This window comes from Sus scrofa, chromosome 2 (assembly GCF_054392235.1).
Source record: "Sus scrofa isolate SSC_HxYL_T2T_F1_AM1 chromosome 2, Sscrofa_HxYL_maternal_Yorkshire_Landrace_v2.0, whole genome shotgun sequence".
NCBI classification, from domain to species: domain Eukaryota; kingdom Metazoa; phylum Chordata; class Mammalia; order Artiodactyla; family Suidae; genus Sus; species Sus scrofa.
In genome coordinates, this window is record NC_139384.1 from 129,346,711 (window position 1) to 129,367,839 (window position 21,129).

General features: G+C 39.1%; 1 protein-coding gene across 47 annotated transcripts in view; it reads left to right on the plus strand.

Annotated features, from left to right (window-relative positions):
* KCNN2 (potassium calcium-activated channel subfamily N member 2) overlaps window positions 1-21,129 on the plus strand; it is a 712,042-nt gene that overhangs the window by 665,085 nt on the left and 25,828 nt on the right. For all 47 annotated transcript variants that reach the window (XR_014838553.1, XR_014838556.1, XR_014838554.1 and 44 more), the window contains one exon: window positions 13,323-13,464. Coding sequence is in view for 40 of the 47 variants with exons in the window: in XM_085014292.1 (XP_084870418.1) it covers window positions 13,323-13,464 (142 nt within the window). In the remaining 7 variants the exon portion in view is untranslated. The remainder of the gene's footprint in view (window positions 1-13,322; window positions 13,465-21,129) is intronic.

Here is a 21,129-nt window from a genome sequence, read left to right on the forward strand (position 1 = left end):
CTTCCCTGCTCCCCTGAGGATGGAAGTCCTAGTGTAGGTGAGAAGAAGGGCAGCTAGAGAGTAGGGGGATGGCCTAGAGAGGTTGTAAGACTGTTCTTTTTCCTTGTTCTCTTTCAGACTTCTTGCTAAGCATCAACAACATCTTCTTCCTCTCCTTATTTTGTGGACAGACCTACCCTCACCCCCTGCTGCTATAGCTCTGCAAAGATAGTGTCTTACTGCATCCTCTCCCTTCTTCCAAATCCAGTCCTCATTTCTCCCTTTTACACCTCAGTGTACTAGTCACAATGCTCATTTACAGTAACGACAGAAGGGAGCAAAACCAAAAGCTGCCTATGCGAAGAAAAGTCCCAGTGCTTGCCACCTCGCCTGTGTGCATGAAGGCACACTTGCCAAAGCAGTCTTTGCATCTGCTTTTACCCAAACAGAGGATTTGGTCAAGTGGAAGGCACACACAGTCTTTATGTTCTGATCAAGTAGCATGTGGCTAGAACTTGGTGATCTCAGTGCTCGCAGCCACCCAGGAGCTGGATGGTGTGTCTCATGTTAGAGGAAAGGGAGGCTCAGCCCCTAAGACTTGCTGCTTCAGGCAAAGAAGCCAAGGGGGTGGAGGACGGGACGGGCACTACCTCTGAATACAAAGCAGCCCTTTCTGGACTCGACCTCAGAGTGAGTTAACAAGACCCTGTATCCTCAAATGCTGGTTCAGTTCTGACGTGGCCTGGTTAGAAAAATCCAGGGGGATTTTTTTTTTTTTCTTACAGATTTACAAAGTACAGTCTGGTATTTGATCTAGAGACTATCAGAAGGGTGAAATGTGACATTAGGCTGCTACCTTAGGTCTTCATTAGATTGGATTCAGAATGGAATTCATGTCGAGGTGCACACAACCGTACACACACACACTCTTTCTCTCTCTCCCTCACCTCGAGTGATGCTTGGCAACACCGGAGGGCTGCTGGGTGTAGGATTGGCCCCAGGTTGTCTGTATCAGCTGGGGCCTGTGTGTATCAGTTGTAACTGCTGTTTCTTAAATGTAGCATCCGTGCTTCCAGGCTGCAGGACAGAGGCTTTTGCTTGAAGGTATTCCTGGGACAGTCCCCTCACAACCCTGACTCAGGCACTGGTCAGCCCAAACTCAGCCAGGCAGCTGTGAGGATAAACTGGTGTGGCACTGCCACCTAGTGACTGACAGCCCCGCTGCTCTGCCCAGAAGGGAATGTGAACTCCTCTGAGGGGCTGTCACCTGGGTGGGAAATCAAGTTGGGGGAGGGGCTTCTAAGACTACAGCCCACCTGGCCAGTGTAGACATGGTCTCTGCTAGAGCCTGGCATGTGTAAGATGTAGGTGTTTTTGGTAAGGGAATGAGTTGAAAAATTGACTTTTTGGTGTAAAAAAACAAACAAACAAACAAACAAAAAAAACTGGTCCTGAAGGAGCTTGGTTCCATCTCCCTAGGCTTCCCCCTCCCCCTTTGAAGGGCTCACAGGGCAGGTGGGAGGCTTGGCACATAGCAGGAACTCAAGGAATGGAGGTTGCCCAGAAAAATTAAAATTACTACTGGTTAAGAAGTTAGTAAAGAAACAAGGAGGGAAGAGAAATTTATTTGGTCAGAAATGCAATCCCTGTTCATAATATTGCTCTGGAACTTGGTATTTCTTTGATTGCCTGGGGAGGAACTGTGGCTTGACAATATTATTTGTACCAGATTCAGTGGTTTTCTAGTTTCATTGCTCTCTAGATGTGTTGAAAGGAAGCCAGCTTCAGGTTTTCTGATGGTTGTTGCAGAGTCCCATGGGCCCTGAAACTCTGGACTGGTGGTTCTCACTGGGGGTGGTTCTGCTCCCCGGAGCGATTTTGGAGAAGGTTTTGCTGTCACTGGTGCGGCCAGGGATCTGCTGTATTCTGTTTCTATGGGGCATTCCCACCCAATAAAGAACTCTTCTGCATCCCATTTGACCTTAGACTAACCTGCTTGGCCTTCTACATACTAAAAAGCTACTTATGATTTTTTTAGTGTAGACCCGTATTCATTTAAAATATAAACATAAATTGTTGTTGTTGTTTTGTTTTGTTTTCATTTTTGGCTGCCCTGCAACCTATGTAGTTCCCAGGCCAGGAATCAGATCCAAGCCTCAGTCGAAACCTAAGCCACAGCTGTGGCAATGATGGATCCATAACCCACTGTGCCAGGCCCAGGATAGAACCTGCATCTGAGTGCTCTCAAGATGCCACCAATGCTGTTGAGCCACAGCAGAAACTCCAGAATATAAACATAAAATATTTTTGCTCAATTGTAACATACACTTAATTTTCATTTTATTTTTTTTCCTTTTAGAGCTGCACCTGAGGCAAATGGAAGTTCCCAGGCTAGGGGTCAAATCACAGTTGCAGCAGCTAGGCTACACCACAGCCATGGCAATGCCAGATCCTAAACCCACTGAGTGAGGCCGGGGATTGAACCCACATCCTCATGGACACCATGTTGGGTTCTTAACCTGCTAGGGGAACTCCTACACTTAATTTTTAAATAATGTTATTAGTGTGGAAATTGAGGGAAAATTTGTCATTTGTCTTATTTGGAACGTGACCAAAAGTTTTTCACATTTCAGAAAATCACATCAGCTACAACCGTGCCCCTGTAGCATTTTAAATTGCCAGAACCATACACTCACAGCCGACTGAACTGCCTTCAAGTCTTTCACATCCAGGTGCAAACAACTGACTGCTTCTTAAGTCTTCTAGGTTAGCTCTGCCCAAGTGTTTAGATATTGAAATACCTGATTTAGTATAAATTAGTTCTACCTTCTCTTTATTACAGTTAGTATATTATATTGATTTTTGTTTTATAAATCATGCATATAGGTAAGTTGTGTTATTTGAATTATATTTCAAGATCGTAAAAAAAAAAAAAAAAAAGATCATTAGGTCCACTAGGATTGAGAACTGCTGGTTTTTAAATGGAGTTCTCCAGTCAGGGAAATCTCTCATAAAAGGCTGAAAACGCTGGGGGTTTTCTCCATCTTTGTTTTTAGAAATCAGACTTAATTGCCATGGTTCTCTAACCTGGAAGTAACTGGGTATATTTAACCCCATTTATCAAAGGGAGCCTGAATGTCAATAAGTCTTTTCAGGTCTATTTTGGGCTTGTTAAGGTGATACCATTGTGTTCCCATTGTTTTGTTTTTTTAATGATTTTTATTTTTTTCCATTATAGCTGGTTTACAGTGTTCTGTCAATTTTCTACTGTATAGCAAGGTGACCCGGTCACACATACATATATACATTCTTTTTTCTCACATTATCATGATCTATCATAAGTGACTAGATGTAGTTCCCAGTGCTATACAGTAGGATCTGATTGCTTATCCATTCCAAAGGCAATAGTTTACATCTCTTAACCCTGAAATCCCAGTCCATCCCACTCCTCCCCCTCCCCCTTGGCAACCACAAGGCTGTTATCCATGTCCATGATTTTCTTTTCTGTGGAAAGGTTCATTTGTTTTTTAACCTAGGTAGATAATTGTCAAATAATTATATGGGAGTGAGATCTAAGATTGTTAGCTTATTGACAGAGAAGTCATTTCTCAACTCATTCCTAATATAAATGAAAAAATATAAATGAATAATAGAGAGTCGGACAACAAAACATTCTGTCATCTTTTCAGGAAAGCACTAGGAATGTAATTCTCCAGATATCCCTCATTTTTCCTTTAGGGATGTTGGGGTTTATTTCATAAGAAGTTTATGCTCTTGAACAGAACATACCCAATGATCCCTACCTGGAAAACCAATCTTCTGTATCCATATTGTAATGAAGTTCTCATGAGCCAAGGTAAACACATAAAAAGAAATCAGACACTTTACAGAACTGCACACACACACACACACACACACACACACACACAAGCAAAGAGGAAACAGAGGAAGAGGGAACGTGGAGGCGGGAAGAGGAGAGGGGAAGAGATAGAAGTGTTTAGCTTTTTAATTTTTCAAAATTAACAGAAGGGGAGTTCTCTTGTGGGTCAGCAGGTTAAGGATCTGGCCTTGTCATTACACCTGCTCAGGTCACTGCTGTGGGCTGGATTTGATCCCATGCTTGGGAATTTCCAAATGCCACAGGTGCAGCCAAAAAAGAAAAAAAAAAAATTAAAAGAAGAGAGGAAAAAATTCCAAATGTGCAAGGTTAAAGGAGCAAGATAAAGTCAGATTAGAAAAGTCACCTTGGTTTTTTAGAGTTAACAAAGAATTATACAATTAATAAAAATTGAAGCCGGCTCATGCCTAAATGAAAGTTGGGTGGCTTTATCCTGGGCCTGTCTCTGCTGCTTTTCTGTGGATACTTACTGGTTTTGAAGGAAGTCTATATTGGGATCCCCAAAGTCCTAAAACCTTGTTAGCGTTTTCCAGATAGAGAGAAAAGTAGAAGTACCAGGAAATGACTAGAAAAGTCACATAGATTGGGACAGTTCAGATTCTCTGACCTAAAGGGACTCTGTAAATTATTTAAGAATAGTTTTATACATGTAATTACAGTGTTTTCACCTTATAGCAACCTCACTCAAGGAAGTTTCTAGTAAAGGGTTTAGACCTACTAGATTTTACATTATATTTGAATTTAAAACGGTAATTTTAGGTGTCACTGTTAATATTATTAGTCCCTTAATGGCATTACTTCTAATCCATTATATACATTTTTTCTTGATCTGCCTTTACCTCTCATGGTCTCATTTATTACAACTTGCATATTACCTTTATTCCTTGCAGTGTTTTTTTTTTTTTAAGCTTCTAATGAATGATTACTATTTTGTGTTTATCTGTGTGTTCCCAGTACCTCCCTAAGTTCCTTTATAAATGGATAACATGTTTTTGAATGAGAACTTCTTCTGAAGTAAAGCTAATAGTTGGTTCTCAGCCTTGAGGACACATTAAAATCACAGGGGGGAAACTTTAAAAAAAAAATCCTTGTCTTGCTCCTGCCCCAGAGTTTTTAGTTTAGTTGGTTGAGGATGGGGCTTTGCATAGGTAGTTGATCATGCTTCCCAGGTGATTCTAATATGTGGCTACAGGTGAGCATCTTTGATATGGATCAGTGGCAAATAAGAGACACATGTCACCTCCTTACTGAGCCATTTGTCACTCAGCACATTTCTTCCTTTGGACCTAAATATGTTCTCTCATTGGACTTCTGTGTATATTTACATAGTTTGATTGAATCATATATTTTATTTACTTCTACTCTGAGTCAAAACTACCTCCACATATTTGGAGTTTGGAGGGAGATAAATTTATTCTTCTCACTTCTCTGCATCATATCAGCTCCATTACTGACATAAAGCAGGTCTCGATACCTCCACTTGACCTATAGCCCAGTAGGCTGCCTGGTGTTCTGATAACTCACTACTGAGTTAGGTGAGGTCACAGGTGCATCCTCATGCTCTGGAGGGCTTTACCCCTGCCCTGGTAAGTGTACCACTTGGAGAATCCAACACGCCTGCTCTGTGGGCAAGTAGCAGAGAGAACCTGAACTACTCCTGTTGAGTTCCTCCTCCCAGATTTTCCACCCCTCCCCAGTACAAATCTGGGAAAAGTGCATTGCCTCCCTCAGTTCCTCATAGGCACACACAAGGTAAAATAATTAAATCATTTTAGAGGCAACCATTTTTAATGGTTACTGGTGATCTGTTTTCCCACCTGAAACTTTCAAAGAGCTTTTGTTTATTCCTAGTATTTTCAAATTTATAATGATCCCCCTTGCCACAAGTTTTTTGTTGTTCCTTATGCAACTACTCAGTAGAACCTTCCTTTAGAGATGCCTGCCTTCCAGTTTTCGTGAAAAAGTGAAGAAATAAAAGAGCATCTTCATTTCTTTCCTTTCACTTCTCTATGTTTTCCTTCTAGGAAGTTAGTTGTTAGATCTTCTATGTTCTCTGAGAATGTACCTTTTTTGATCTCCCTCTTCCCTTTTCTCCTCGCCTTTTTGTTCTACTTTTTCAGAGATTTCTGCCAATTTATATCTTAATTGTATTATGATTATTTTTTCACAATAATTTTTTAATGTTCCTCCCTTTTTTTTTATTCTTTACTTGCACTTCTTTGTAGCATCCTGTTCCTATTTTGTGGATGCTCTGTTTTCCCTTAGGTTCTTCATGATGTAACTTAGAGAGTTTGAGAGTCCCACACCCCATCATTCTATGTTGCCTCAAAATTATTCTTTTTCCTCCCTCCTCTCTTATTTTTCTTTTGTCTTTTCTTCCTTTATCCTTTCTTTTCACTTTCCATTTTTGTCTGTATCTTTTTATAGAAAGTATACTTCAAATGCCCACTGATCATTTGCTATTTTTTGTGTTCAGGAGTGGGAACTGGAAGCTCTGTGTGGGGAGAGGAGTTTTATTTGCTAAAAATCAGTGTAGGGTGGATAAGAGAAAAGCTGCATTTTTCATTAGACAATCTTTGCTGTTAGTACATGAATGTCTTTTCACGGAAAACATTCGTTTTCTCTAGACAAAAAAAATATTCTTTTTCTGTGTTTGTGAGTTCTAAAATAATATTAAAAAAAGGAAACCAGGACTTCTGTTGTTCAGTTTGGAAACCTGAATTTAATCCCCTTGTTTTCAGCCCCAAAGATCTTTCCTGACTTTAGCTAGACCCTGAGTCAGAATCTCTAGTCTTTCACCGGAGAGCAATCTCTTTCTCCTGTTAGATGTCTGGTAGAACTGGGCATGGAGGCACCTGGGCATCTCTCGTTCCATATACATAGACATTTTCAATTCTCCTGTTTTCAGCCTTGGATCTTACTGCATCATTGCATGACACTTGGTTTCTCCAAGTTGTGGCCTTCTGTGGGTTTTATGACAATCTGTGCCTTTAATTGGGGGTATTTAGGCTATTTATATTTAATGTGGTTACAGACATGCTTGGGTAAGTCTGTCCTCTGGCTGGCTGTTTATTTTCCTTTTGTCCCATCTGTTCTTTGTTCCTTCTTCCTATATATGCCTCCTCTTGGATTATTTAGTTTTTATTATGTCTTTTATTCCATCTTATATCCTTCACTGGGTTATCAGTTATTACTCTTTGATGTATTATTATAGTGGTTGCTTTGGAGCTTATAGTGTACCTAGGAATACTGTACTATAGGTATACTATAGTATATTTACACTAGGTATACTTAGGTGTACTATAACTATACTGTCACAATCTTCACCTGACACTGTACCACTTAGTACAGGTGATACTGTACCACGTTACACATAATATGTTTACTTCTCCAACCTTGAAGTTTTGCATACATGTACTGAATAATCAAGGAGACTTATTTGTAGACCTCTAGAGCTCTCTTTGTGAAGTTCCTTCCTCTCTGATTTTTGCCCCTGTGAACCACCCTGGGTTCCCAGCTCTGTCCTCAACGTGGGAGATCTCTGATCTCTTCCTGGTTTCCTTCCCTGGGCTATGTTCTGGAGACTCTTTTAAAGCATTAAGCTGGGTCAGTTGTATGACTTTAGTTGTTTATCATCTCTTAGGAATCACTGCTCTTTGTTACTGAGTGATCTATGTCTAGTTAATTATTGTTTCAAATATTCTGTCCAGTTTGGTAGTTGTTTCAGGAAGAAGCATAAATCCAGTCCTTTCTTGTTCCATCTTGGCTGGAAAAAGAATTCTCCTTGTACTTTTGTTTGTATAGAATATGTTATTTTTCATTCTCTGATTTCTCTCTTTCTTAACATCATTTTAGTGGTATTTCAGGAGAGAAAGGTAGATATAGAAGAGAGAATTGATGGTAGATTGATCACATGCATTTAAGTCTTAATAATACTTTTCACTTTAAAACTAAGGCTAACATTTGAGGTCAGAGCTGGAAATGAACCATTTTTGCCATTCATAGTGTTAATACTATGTTTAACAGAAGAGGATTAATGAACATAGTTTCTCAGCTGTAAAGTCCGTTGTTGAATTATTTCCACATGTATAAAAATAACTTATAAGTTGCATACAGATCATGGAACATAATATGACAAGTCTGATTCATGTTGATTGATGGGGAAGCCTCATTTCAGTTCCTTTTCGTATCTCTGTATATTCAATGGGGAAGGCCTAGCATGTGACCAAGGGCAAGTCAGTTTGAGAAAAAATGTTTTTATTGTCATATTAATTAAATAATCACCAATTCCCTGCTATATTCTTCTAAGCAAAGATAAAACAATGAGTAAGTCATAATCTTTTTCCACAGATTCTTTATAATTTAGATTCTAGGGGCATATTTGATGAGCAAAGTACACATTATATGTCTTATGACCTATGTTGACATTGACTGATGGCATGAGGGAGATCTACAAGAGGCTTCTAGGATACAGAGAAAGCACCTGTGGTCCAGCCTGGAGTACCGTGGTAAAAAAAAAAAAAAAAAAAAAAAAAAAATAGCTATGTGGAGTCTGGAAAAGTAGGGCTATGAGAAGATTCTCAAAGTACATATCAGACCTAGGAAGGTAGAGTAGGGTGGTTTTAGGCAGCAGCAAATGGACTCATAGAGAAAGAGCGGGGAAAGAGGACATCCTAACTGCCAGCCATTACTATGGCCAGAGTTTCTGTTGCTTATGGAAAGGTGTTGAGGGAGAGGCAGGAATGATGGGCAGAAGCTGCCTCATTGAGAGGGAAGAATTCAGTAATCCCCTTGGAGAGACCACCCTGGTGAGTTTCAACAAATACTGTGAAAAGCTGTCATATTTGTGATTTAAGAAATAGTGATAGACCCACAGTCAGGAATGAAGAAATAAATAGAAACAAACAAACAAAAGGAACATTTTACTTCTTTTAAAACTTTGGAAGCTGATCTCTAAATCTTTAAGTCTCCGAGCTCACAGTGATGTAAAAGAAGTCCTCTCTCCAAACCCTAAAGTCTATATTTTAAAACCTTAAGATCATCAGGCATTCCTTGCACTAGTTTTAATCTTACTGAATATATTTTTAATCAAATAAGCATTCATATTGGCTAGAATTTGAAATTTGCCATATGAGTCATTTCTTCATGTCTTCCCAAGACTATTTTTCTGTGGAGAGAAGAAGGTTCGAACTGTTTGAGTATATTTGTGAAATGAGCTTTTTTTATAAGAAGTGTTTTGAGGACTTCCTATTGTGCCTAAGTGGTTACGGACCCAACATTGTCCCTAGCCTCACTCAATGGATTCAGTGTTGCTGTGGCTATGGCATAGGCCCCGTCTGCAGTTCCAATTCAGTCCCTGGCCTGGGAACTTCCATATGCCACAGGTATGGCCATTAAAAAAAAGAGAGAGAGAAGTGCTTTGAAATTTTTTAACCATTTAAATTGTGTATATTAATCATTCATAATGGTGTGAATCTGGTATAAAACCAAAACCTGGCAGTATTCTGAGCGATAATATTGTCCTGTTGCTATGTCTAATATATGTCTCTAGTGCCAAGAAAGAAATCTTATTTATCCTAATATTATCTCTCTAATGTGGTCCCTAATTACCTTCCTCTTCTTGACTATTTGCAACTAAATATGCCTGAACATAACATAAACATTAGTATGAAATGTTATTTTTCCATTCTGAGCTATTTTTCAGGCAGATTTATTATTTAATAAGCAAACAAGATAATGTACCATTGAATCCCAAGCCCTATTACCAACTCCTGGAAAGATATTTAAGTTTTTCTTGGCTGTGCTTGCAGCACATGGAAATTTCTGGGCCAAGGATCGAATCTGGTCCACAACAGCAATCTGAGCCACTTCAATGACAATACCAGATCCTTAACCAATTGTGCCACCAGGGAACTCCCAAGATTTTTTTTTCCCTTTTTCTCTTTTATTTTTTGCTTTTTAGAGCCATACCTGCAACATATGGAAGTTCTTAGGCTAGGGGTTGAATCGGAGCTGTAGCTGCTGGCCTATACCCCAGCCATGGCAATGCCAGATCTTAGTCGCATCTCAGCTCGCGGCAACGCCAGATCCTTAACCCACTGAGTGAGGCCAGGGATTGAACCCGCATCCTCATGGATTCTAGTTAGGTTCTCAACCCTCTGAGCACAATGGGAACTCCTCCAAGATATTTATTTCTAATTAGGCCCTTAAATACAGAAGTTCAGTGTCTGATCCAATATAACGTTCACGGAATATAACAGACGTTGACTCAGAGATGTAATGGGATAATACTTGAAGCGTCTGGCAGAGATGGATGAGGATGGGAGACATTTGTGTATTTAACACTTGTATATGCATTAAAGGTAAACAACTGAAGGGGAGTCAGCTTGCTTACATGGCCCAGTGGATGCTTTTCATTGTAACTTTCAAAGTCATTTATTTACTGCTCCAAACTTTAAAAAACAGATCAAGAACACTTTAGGAAGAACACATTATAAAGACTTTCACCTTTACCAAAGCTGCGGAGGTTGTCCTGTGGACAACAGCAGTGACGGTGCCCCTTAAAGACTTTTGCTGATGATATGAAATCTCAGATTCCTTTTGGCAGTTGCCCTGCCAAAGGAGTGACACGTGCCTAGCAAATGTGTTCTGGTCACTCACAATGTGGCAATAATTTGAGGATGTCCCTTGGACACGGTCACATTTTCTAAGTGGCTAGTAATTGAGGACATTTGGTTGCTGTAGAGGGGGTGGAGAGTATAGCTGTTTCAGCTAAAAAGGTTGTCCATGTCTTAAAACATGAATGTAAAATGAGAAAATGCAAGTCAAGCGCGGACACAGTGTGAGTGCTCAACAAATGTTTCACATGCATCAGGGAATCAGAGCTCGTCTGTGTACAAGATCTTTGTGTAAATCATGCTTTATTAAGAAGAAACTTTGTCTCACAATTAAAAATTGACTAGGACCGGAAGCTTTTGCCTCCCTTCTCTTGTGTAGCCCACACCCACATGAGGGTAACGTATTCCCTTGTTTCAAGAGACGGCTTGACAAGGGCTATTCATAGAGAGCCGTGATATCATGAGTGGGTTATCATTTGAAGCTTATATTCAAAGTAAAAACTACATCCTCCCATGGAAGCCTCACCACCCCAGCATTCCAGGCTCCCCAGGCAGTCCATAGACCCTCTAGCTCTTGTTGTAGTTGAGCCGCAGTGTGGATTGTATCCCCCTCCTCCTAGGTACACATTATTTAACAGAGTTCCTCAGGGAAAATGCACTCATCCGTCTTCCTGAAAAGCTTGATTTTTAATTGAAGTATAGTTGATTTACGATGCTGTGCTAAATTAAGATGTACAGCAAAGTGATTCAGTTATGCCTACATATATATATTCTTCTTCAGACTAGTTCCCTGTGTTATGAAATAGGTCCTTATCGTTTATCTATTTTTATATAGTAATGTGTATCTGTTAATCCCGAACTCCTAATTTGTGCCTCCCCCACCCCATCCTTTGGTAACCATAAGTTTGTTTTTTGTCTGAGTCTGTTTCTGTTTTGTAAATAAGTTCATTTGTATCATTTTTTTGAGTCCACATATAAGTGATATATGGTGTTTGTCTTTCTCTTTCTGATTTACCTCACTTAGTATGAGAATCTCAATATCCATCCATGTGGCTGCAAATGGCATTATTTCCTTCTTTTTATGGCTGAGTAACACGAGGAATACATCTTGGCCTCCCTTTTGGCACTCACAGCCTCTCCACCCAACTGTCCTAGAAAGAGGAGCCTCTGTATCTAAGTCATGGTGGCAGTTCCCCGGGGCAGGATGGGGTAGGTTGCAACCTTTCCACCACCAGAGCCTTACAGGGATTCCCCTCAATAAGGGCTGGCTGCCTACGTGCATGCCTTTCCCTTTTCTTTCACAAGATACGGTAATATCACACCTCCTTACTCTGAGGTTCCACTCACTCCAGCCAGGGATTTACCTTTCCCTAGACACAGGTAGCAAGAAATAGCATTTCTTCACTTTTCTCTTCTTTGGAAGAAAACAAAGGTAGAAAAGTGATGAGCATAAGTCTTCCTGTATCCAAAGACAGAGGTAAGATCCACAGTCTCTACATTATTGCAGAGGAAAGCTTATACTCTATGAAGTTTGTGCACTTTGGGCTCTAGATGCAGAAGCCTTGACATGAAATGAAGAAGAGGAAAAAAATGCTCAGAGAATGTAATGGCCCAGTGAAGGTTGTGTATATAGGATCAGTGCTGGGGCTTGGGTCACAGAGCAGCCTCTTTGCCTCAAAGCTTTGGCTACATAGTTAAGTAGTTGAGTTGAAAGGCAGGGCTGAGTGAATGCAAGCTAGGGAATTATCAGCATGCTTTGGAGAGCAAACAATAAGGAAAGGAAAGGCAGCCTCAGTGGTATCTGAAAACTGGGAAGAAAGGGTGTTCCTTAACAGAAGTTGGGTAAAAAGCAAAGCATGCCTCTGGTGGACAGAGAGCGTTTGATATGACTGCAAGGGAGACCCAAGGAGAGCCACTCTGCCCCATGACTACACAGAGCATGCATCCAGGGCAAGTCCCTCTAGGTTGACAACTCGTATGGCCTGTATGGTAAATAGCAGTACCTCATGATGGGTCAAGGTTACAGTTTAATGCTGATAATTCAAGCAAAACATTATAGGATACTGTTTCTGATTTTGAATCCTCCTTCTCATTAGAAAAACTTGATAGTTTATAGAGAAATCAGTATAAATTACAACCCCTCCCTCTTTTTGACTATAAACTCTTGGTGTGTAATTGATGAGGCTATAACTTTTATTAAGCTCCAGTTCTGGAAGTGGACTGTGCAATCAAAGATACATTTTCCATCTTCTAGCAGGACAGCTAGAAGGACATCCAGGTAGACAGTGACAATACAGTCCTGTGATAGAGGACTCACAGGGTAATGAGGGAGCCCCAGAGAGGGGCTGGGAGAAAAATAGAGAAAAGAGGCTTCCAGCTGAATTGATTTTGAAGAATGACTATGAGTTGGTCCATTAAGGAAATAAAGGTAGCAGAGGGAACACTACAGCTCCTTCTGGTTCAAAGGTGAGGAGGGAGATCAGGTCACTGCATATTATCCCACAAGTTGGGCACATCAGTGAGCATCAAGGAAGGATGTGACGTGAGCAAAGCCAGAGCAGAATTCAAAGGTAAATGTGCGTTAATCCCCTTACACTGGCGAGAAACACAATTTTCATATTTTACAGTTTCTTTTTGATTATTTTTAAAGTTGAAGAAATTCTGATGTCTTTCAGATTGCTTAGGCAGGACCTCAGTTTCATTTATAAGGGTGAGCTTTGCAAACCTCTAAATAGCGCCCTTTACAGTAAATTTACTAAATTCAATCAAGCTGCTCTTGGGAGCCTTGCTCTAATTATAAAGGTCTGGCTTTGTTTGCTATTTTTCAGGTACCATGATCAACAGGATGTTACAAGCAACTTCCTTGGAGCAATGTGGTTGATATCCATAACTTTTCTCTCCATTGGTTATGGTGACATGGTACCCAACACATACTGTGGGAAAGGAGTCTGTTTGCTCACTGGAATTATGGTAAGTGTCTTTTTGCTTTCCATCTCTTTTATGAACACTCAGGAAGGTACTTACACCATTCTATCCATACACATAAGTCATTGTAAGCTACTGGATTTCCCAATAGCAGGAGGGCAGCATAAATAATTTACTTCTCTGTTGGGAGAGAACATCAACCATCCTAATTCTTGTCATCATGATGCTCTATTGAGGACTAGTGCTGCTGGATTGTTCTTTGTGTGCCATGCGCTAATTTGATGAGCACATCTGACCTTAACAGCTTTGGCTTCAAAGTCAGGATATTCTTTATTTAGGTCTGGGTTTTGCCATTTCCTGCTAGCCTGGTAAACTTGAGTGAAATTCTCTTCTCCAAAATACCTTTTCCTCCTCCGTACACTGTGGACCATAACAACTATCTTGAAATGTGTTGAACAGTTGAAGAATTACATTTTTTTCAATTATATAATTAGATAATATTTACCATTTTTGCAAACATCTGTTGAGTGCCAGTTATGGCACTGACCTAGCAACTGGAAATATAGTAAAGAGGAAAAAAAAAAAAAAGATTTTTCTCTTGTTCTGCCTTCATGGAGCTTACAAGGGAGTACCTACATTTTAAAACAATTAACAAGTGATTGTTAATTACATTTGTGACATGTATATGAGGAAGTAAGGCCTTCTGATCATATTTGGGAGCTGAGGGGGAGGGATGGGATCTATTCCTAGAAATAAATCCTAGAAAGTTGACTTTTAAACTGAGGTGGAAAGGCCAGGTAACCAAGCAAAGTGGGAGGAAAGAAGGGCATCCTATGGAGAGGAAATGATTTATTTGAAGAGAGTGAGAAAAATAGGGACCTGGAATGTGGGTGCAAGGCCACTGGGCCAGGAGTGACAGAGTCAAGTGGGAAAGTGGTGTGAGGCTGGGAGGACCCCATGGAGCTCTTGAGTGTGGTTTGCTTCCTGTGATGGTGTGCCCCTCTTCTGGGACCCCTAGCAGGCTCGGACACAGCCCCCACCCCTTACTCACTACCTTGTGGCTGGGACTGGTGTGTACCCTGTGTCTTAACTGTATGAAATGGAAGGCTAGCAAGTTGTCTAAAATCAATGTATTATCATATGGTGTGAACTTTAAAATCTGTAAGCCAGAGGTAGTTTCCTCCAGATGCACCAGTTTTAATGACCTAGGTTCTCTTCATTCCTTATCTGCTTTTTATAGCTGGGTTATAGCAAAGAGCAGTACCCCGATGCTGGTTTGGTTTCTGACCTTGGAAGGATGTGAACTAGTACTGGAAGCTCCTTAGGCAGGAAATTCCCAGAATGCCTGATGTTAGGCATCACTTCCCAGTGCCTCTGCTGTGTCTGCCCCCACGTTGGCAGGAGAAAGACAGGCTTTCCATGGGAGGCCCTTGGGATGGTGGCCAGGGCAGCGTGTACCCTTGTAGCAGCTGCCTCGGAAGATTGTTCCAAGAGTCAGAACCAGCTGGAAGGACTGAGTGCCCATGACATACATAGAGAGGGAACATTCTTCTCCCACTTAGTAGCACTGATCTGGGATAAGGGAGCTAGATAGATGTGAAAATAAAATCTGGAGGCCAATTTTAAGGGTACCACTAGTAACAAGATGACCATTTGTGGAAAATATAATCAGTCAAGGGGGTCATAATTTAACCTTGCTGGTTTGTAAAAGAAAAACAGAGTTTTCTGAATTTTAGTGATTTTTTTTTCATTGCAATTGGTATGATCCTTTACATTTAATATTGGATCACTTTTTCCTCAAAAGATAGCATTTTATTATATAGCAGAATGCTTTGGGAGATAAAATTTGCATGGGTGTATTTTTGGAGGGCCCATAACAAGCCCGCAAGGGACATGAATGATGCTATTTATAAAAAGAGAACTGGTAATTTGCCTTCATGCTTTTTAGAAACAACCTCTTTGGTGCTGCTTTTTGGCAAGATGCCCCCCCTTTTATTCTTGAATCAGGTATGACTCAGGGTTTGTGCACACTGCTTCATTTGTCATGGATCAGAGCCAAGGTTAAAGCTACCCTTGCCTGGATCTTGTGGTACTTTTATCTTCCCTTGACTTTTATTCTCTGTCCCTACTGCCTCAAGAAAGCGCCTTCAAAGTCTCATCTCACAGCAAACATCTTTTATTTAGTTCCTTGAACTACTTCCTTGCTTAGGTTTCACTGGTGATCCTCCTTTGTTTTTTTTTTTTTTTTAAATATGTTACGATATAAACTACTGCATTTGGAGTGGATAAGCAATGAGATCCTGCTGTATAGCACAGGGAACTATATCTAGTTCCTTGTGATGGAACATGCTGGAGAATAATGTGAGAAAAGGAATATATATACATATATATGTGTGTGTGTATATATATGTATATGTATATATGACTGTATATATATGATTTTATATATATGTATATGACTGGGTCACTTTGCTGTAGCAAGTGACAGAACATGGTAAATCAGCTATAATGGAAAAAATAAGTCATAAAATAAAAAAATAAACTTAAAAAGAAATAGAAAAACAATATGTTACAAGTCACTTTTCATCTATAGGGACACAAAACATGTTATATGGGTCGAAATTTACAGTGACTTCGCTTCTGCCCGCTAAGCTCATGGTGAAAGAGGTCCCTCTGTCCTTTGGCTGAGAAGCTCCATTTCACCTCCCTCTTAAGGAACAGACATTCTTTATTGGACCCGATCAACAATTGTTCACTTGCATATAGAAGGAGTCAGTGATCTCTGACTTGCCTGGTTGAAATACTTTGTCTAGTTTTACTGTCTCTATCCCCCAGCCAAACAGTTCCCCATGGAGACAGGCCACAGAGCAGTCTTCGGGGTTGAGCCCCTGGGAATTGATCATAGCCCCGTGTACATTTCCTGGGCATCAAAAGCCTATGTACTGAGGTTACATAGAAACTAGTACAGAGAGTGGCTGACAAATACAGTTTCCTAAAAGAAGCTGGGTTTTTTTAAACCTTTTAAAAGGTTATTTTCCTTTAGATGTACTGTGTTTCTATTTTGTCAGACAGATTTTTTTTTTTTTTTTTTTTTTGCTTTTGATCTTAGGAAGTTTAAATACCAGTTTGTCACGTTTATTTTTTTTCCTTTTTTTTTTTTTTTGTTTGTTTTTTTAGGGCCACATTCACAGCATATGGATGTTCCCAGACTAGGGGCCACGACATCAGAGCTGTAGCTGCCGGCCACAGCCACAGCCACAAAGGATCCAAGCCATGCCTGCGACCTATACCATAGCTCACAGTAATGCTGGATCCTTAACCCACTGTCAAGGCCAGGGATCAAACCTATGTCCTCATGGATACTAGTCAGATTCATTTCTGCTGAGCCACAACAGGAAGTCCAATTTGTCACGCTTAGATTTTCTAAGTGTTATGACTTGTTTTTAATTTTTTTTTTATTTTGGCCTATTCTCCCTTGGACTTGTACAATACATATTTAGGAGAAATGCACCTTGTCACATTTCTCATGAGTCATCTCTGTGTTTCTCTGCCCTTTAATAAAGTGCAAAAAGAAATACAATGCATAGCACTCCTGGGAGAGCTAGGGTCATTCTTGCATATCTGAAATATTTTGTAAATTATCTCTGAAGTACTATGATTCTTTGTGCTTTTATATTTGAATTTTCTTGTTCTTGTGTTTATGAAATTTTGATAGATTTTATACCTTTATGTGGGTTTTTTTTTTGCTTTGAAGTAAAATACAGTTGATCTGAATGCTAATACCCAGAAAGCTTTCCCACTTCCAAAGTCTAGACATGAAGAAGTTAGCACTACATGTTTTCTTCATAAAGCTAATGAAACTCATGAATTATTTCATGGAATCATCTTAGATGTTCACATTTCATTGGTAAAAATTCAAAATGAAACTAATTTAAAATTTTTAAATAGCTTAAATTATGTCATGAGTTATATTTCTGGGAGCCAAGGACATTAATCTGCCATGCTCTGGGCAGAGATATATTGTTAAATCATGAGCAGAGAGAGTTTTCCAGAATATTTCTAAGAGAGAAACAAATGGTCTTATCAAAAAATAACTTCTCTTCGCCTGAAATGTAAATTGTAAATCCAAGACAATCATGCAAAGCTTTTAAAAAATAAGTTTTTGGTTTTGTTAACAATGCTATACATAGATGATTATGAAAATACTAAAATAAGTGGATTTTATATACTACAATGCCTGAACAAAAATTCCATTGTAGTAGAGCAAACAAATTAAGTAGAAATTTCCCTATTACCAAGACTTAATTAATATTAGAGCTTAAGAGACAAAGCTCTCTTCCTCTTCCCAAGATACTGATTTAGAAATATAAGATCATAGGATAGCCTAATAGACAGAGTCACTCAGTACCCTTCAAGAGGAAACCATAAAGTTTGTAATTACTTAACTTTTTCCTTATTATTCTATCCTCCCCTTTTTGAGGATGTGCTAAGGGCCTGAGGTTTTCTTGTGGATGTTGTGATAACCACTTCGATGAAGCCTAAATGGTTTTGTTCTTTTTGTTGAAGGTGGCAGGAGAATAACATTATTAGGTTGTGACGTCTTAGCTTTTTGTCAGTACCAGCTAGTTTCTAAGTATCTGCACCTTTATGACAGAGAAGTTAACTAACTTAACAGTTACAAAGTTACCCTACCGAGCATTTTATATTTGTAGGTAAAGCAGAGAATACAGTCTCGTTGGTGAGATTATCTCGTCTTATATTAAAATGAAAGTCATTCATTTGTCACACTTGTAATCATTTCTATTTCTACAAAATTATGGCAACTCTTTGGCCCTTAAACTATTTAGAGTATGGATGACTGCATTTTGTGGCATAATTATTTTAAAATAGGGAACAGTATCTGCCCATTCCTAGGGACACTGGTTATTATCTGAGAATTGGTTCTCTACTGATAGTGACCTGTTAATACGTAGATTTTGACAATATCCACCATGCTTTCCTCAAAAAAATGAGGTCACTTCAGATTTGAGTATTTAGGTTTCTTCCTTCCCATCAATAATTCTGTAAAAGCAAAAGTAACACGTGCATAAAGGTTTTCCACTTTATAACAATTTAACAATCACAACAGTTAATTTTAAACATTTTATTCAGGGAGCAAGATAAATTAATCATTTAAAATTAATCCACACCACCTTGGGATGAGAACATTTCATAGTAATTCTGTCAGCATCAAATTTACTAGGTGTCAAGGAGTCTTGACTTAGGGTCATACGGCGACTCAGTCAGCTGTCAGAGTTTAACAGTTTGCCTCCTAAAGGGGAGTAACACAATACTGTTAGCTCAATCAGGGGGCGTTCCAAACCAGAGCCAAAAATTAGCCAGTGCTTACATTAAAAAGAATTATTGGTATTTAAAAAGTCTGATTATATCCCCACTTTCTTTCTTTGCAATTAAGGATTATTTTTCCTCTACCAGTAGAAGTAGGAGTCCTGATAAAGTGGACTAAAGCCATTCCTCGGTGTTTTTTTGTTTGTTTGTTTGTTTGTTTTTTAAAGAAACCCTCCAGGATCTTTTATATGTCTTAGACAATTTTACATGAGGTTTTGAAGAGGTTTTCACTTTCCTTTTTGTTTTTTGGTTCTTTCTGGTGTGTTCATTGAATCTCATCAAATAAAGGCCCATGGAAGAGAGAGATCTTTAAATTCTTGCCATAGTCTCTGCTTTGGGCAGAGCAGCTGGAAGGGACGATTGGCCTCAAGTCATAAGGCTCAATTCCCCACCATGTCCTAAGCAGACCTTCACTTCTCCCCAAGAAAATTTCTTAAGAAACAGGACAGCTGCTTCCTTCCAGGTGCAGACAAGTATGGCTGGAAGTTATTGTGACCTTCTAGTAGTCAACGCGTTGACTCTACATTCCACCTAAGTTTTCTAAATTCTCATCATTTTGATTTGGCAGAGCTGCCCTTCCTGTCTCTGATATGTGTGCAGTCACTTTGGCATCATCACTAATAAGGAGATTTAAACCCAAGGATGACTCATTGTTGATGACGGGTTTTATGCACCACTTCCTTCTTTCCAGCCACCAAAGAACAAGAATAAGCTGAATAAGCAAATCCCTCTAAAGGGAGTTGGGATTCCTAAGCCCAGGTCTTATCACTGAACTCACAAAACCACACATACCTTCTCCCCTCTTCTTTAGGATCAGGACGTTTTAACTGACCTCTATCTACCCCCCTACAATACAACTGACCTTTGAACAACAACGGTTTGAACTTACTGGGTCCATTTATACACAGATCTTCTTCAGGTAGTAAATATTGCAGTACTACACAATCCATGGTTGGTTGAATTTGCAGATACTGAGGACCCACTGTAAGTTAAACTTGGATTTTCAACTCCAAGGAGGGCAAGCGTCCCTAACCTTCTCACTGTTCAAGGGCCAAGTGTATTTGAAGATCTTCAGAGCCAGAACATTTTGATGGAAGGAATTTGTTTTCAAAATTTTCTTAAAAGTTATTTTCATGACCTAAAGATAGGTGGTAAAACTCCATGGGATATAATACTGAAGCTGAATGTTTTATAGAATTTTACTTACCAGAAATGCTTGTTTTATGTATTTTTATGAAAGAGTAATTGTGTCAGGCAAGTACTCTAAAAATTTATTTATTGTTCTAGAATATTGAATAAGTCAACCCCAGGGACAGAAAAATGGGCAGCGTTTTCAAGTACTCAATGTACTTATTTTACTTTCCTTTGGAAGAACAAGTTAATATTTTTAAATGAAAATTTTTGTTATTTTATCATTATATGTGCATTTTAGGTAGAAAGCATGATTTTTTTCAAAGTAACTGCATGTTAAGAAATTTTCATTAGTGATAATCTTAATCAGTCAGCTATTACACAGACGTTTGACCTTTTAGGAGCCATTGGAAGACCCAGGAGAATAATTAAATTAACACTGGAATAATTTGAACATTAGCAATTTTTAGCAGAGTCATCCTCTATGGTGATAAGTATGCTAGAGTTTCCCCCAAAATTATAAACTTCATTATTGTTATGTTGAATCTTTTGGGATACCTTTTGTTTTGGTTTGGTGTTTTTGAAAAAAATTTTTATTATGTTCCTGATTACAAACCAGGAACATATTATTCTGCATTTTTTCCATTTATGAACTAATCATGCCTCTGAGTTTCTGTGTAATGAAAATCCAGTAACTTTTTCAAATGAGCAGTGAGTTTATTAATTTATATAAAAAATAAAGGAATAAATTAGATGATGTGAAGGACCTGATGAAAATCTTCAGCTGTATAAGAATTATTTTTTTAATTTTACTGGGGTATAGTTGACTTACAATGTTGTGTTGGTTTCAGGTGTACAGCAGAGTCAGTTATACATACACATGTCCATTCTTTTCCCGTATAGGTTATTGCCAACTCTTGAGTAGATTTCCCTGTGCTCTGCAGTAGGTCCTTGTCACTTACCTATTTTTTATATATGTTAATCCCAGGCTCCTAATTTATCCCTTTTCATATCCTTTGTTCTTTGGTAACCGTAAGTTTGGTTTTGAAAACTTTGAGTCTCTTTCTATTTTGTGAATGAGTTTTTTGGTATCATTTTTGTTAGATCTCACATATTAGTGATCTCATATTTGTCTCTCTGACTTACTTCACTTAATATGATAGTGTCTAGATCCATCCATGTTGCTGGAAA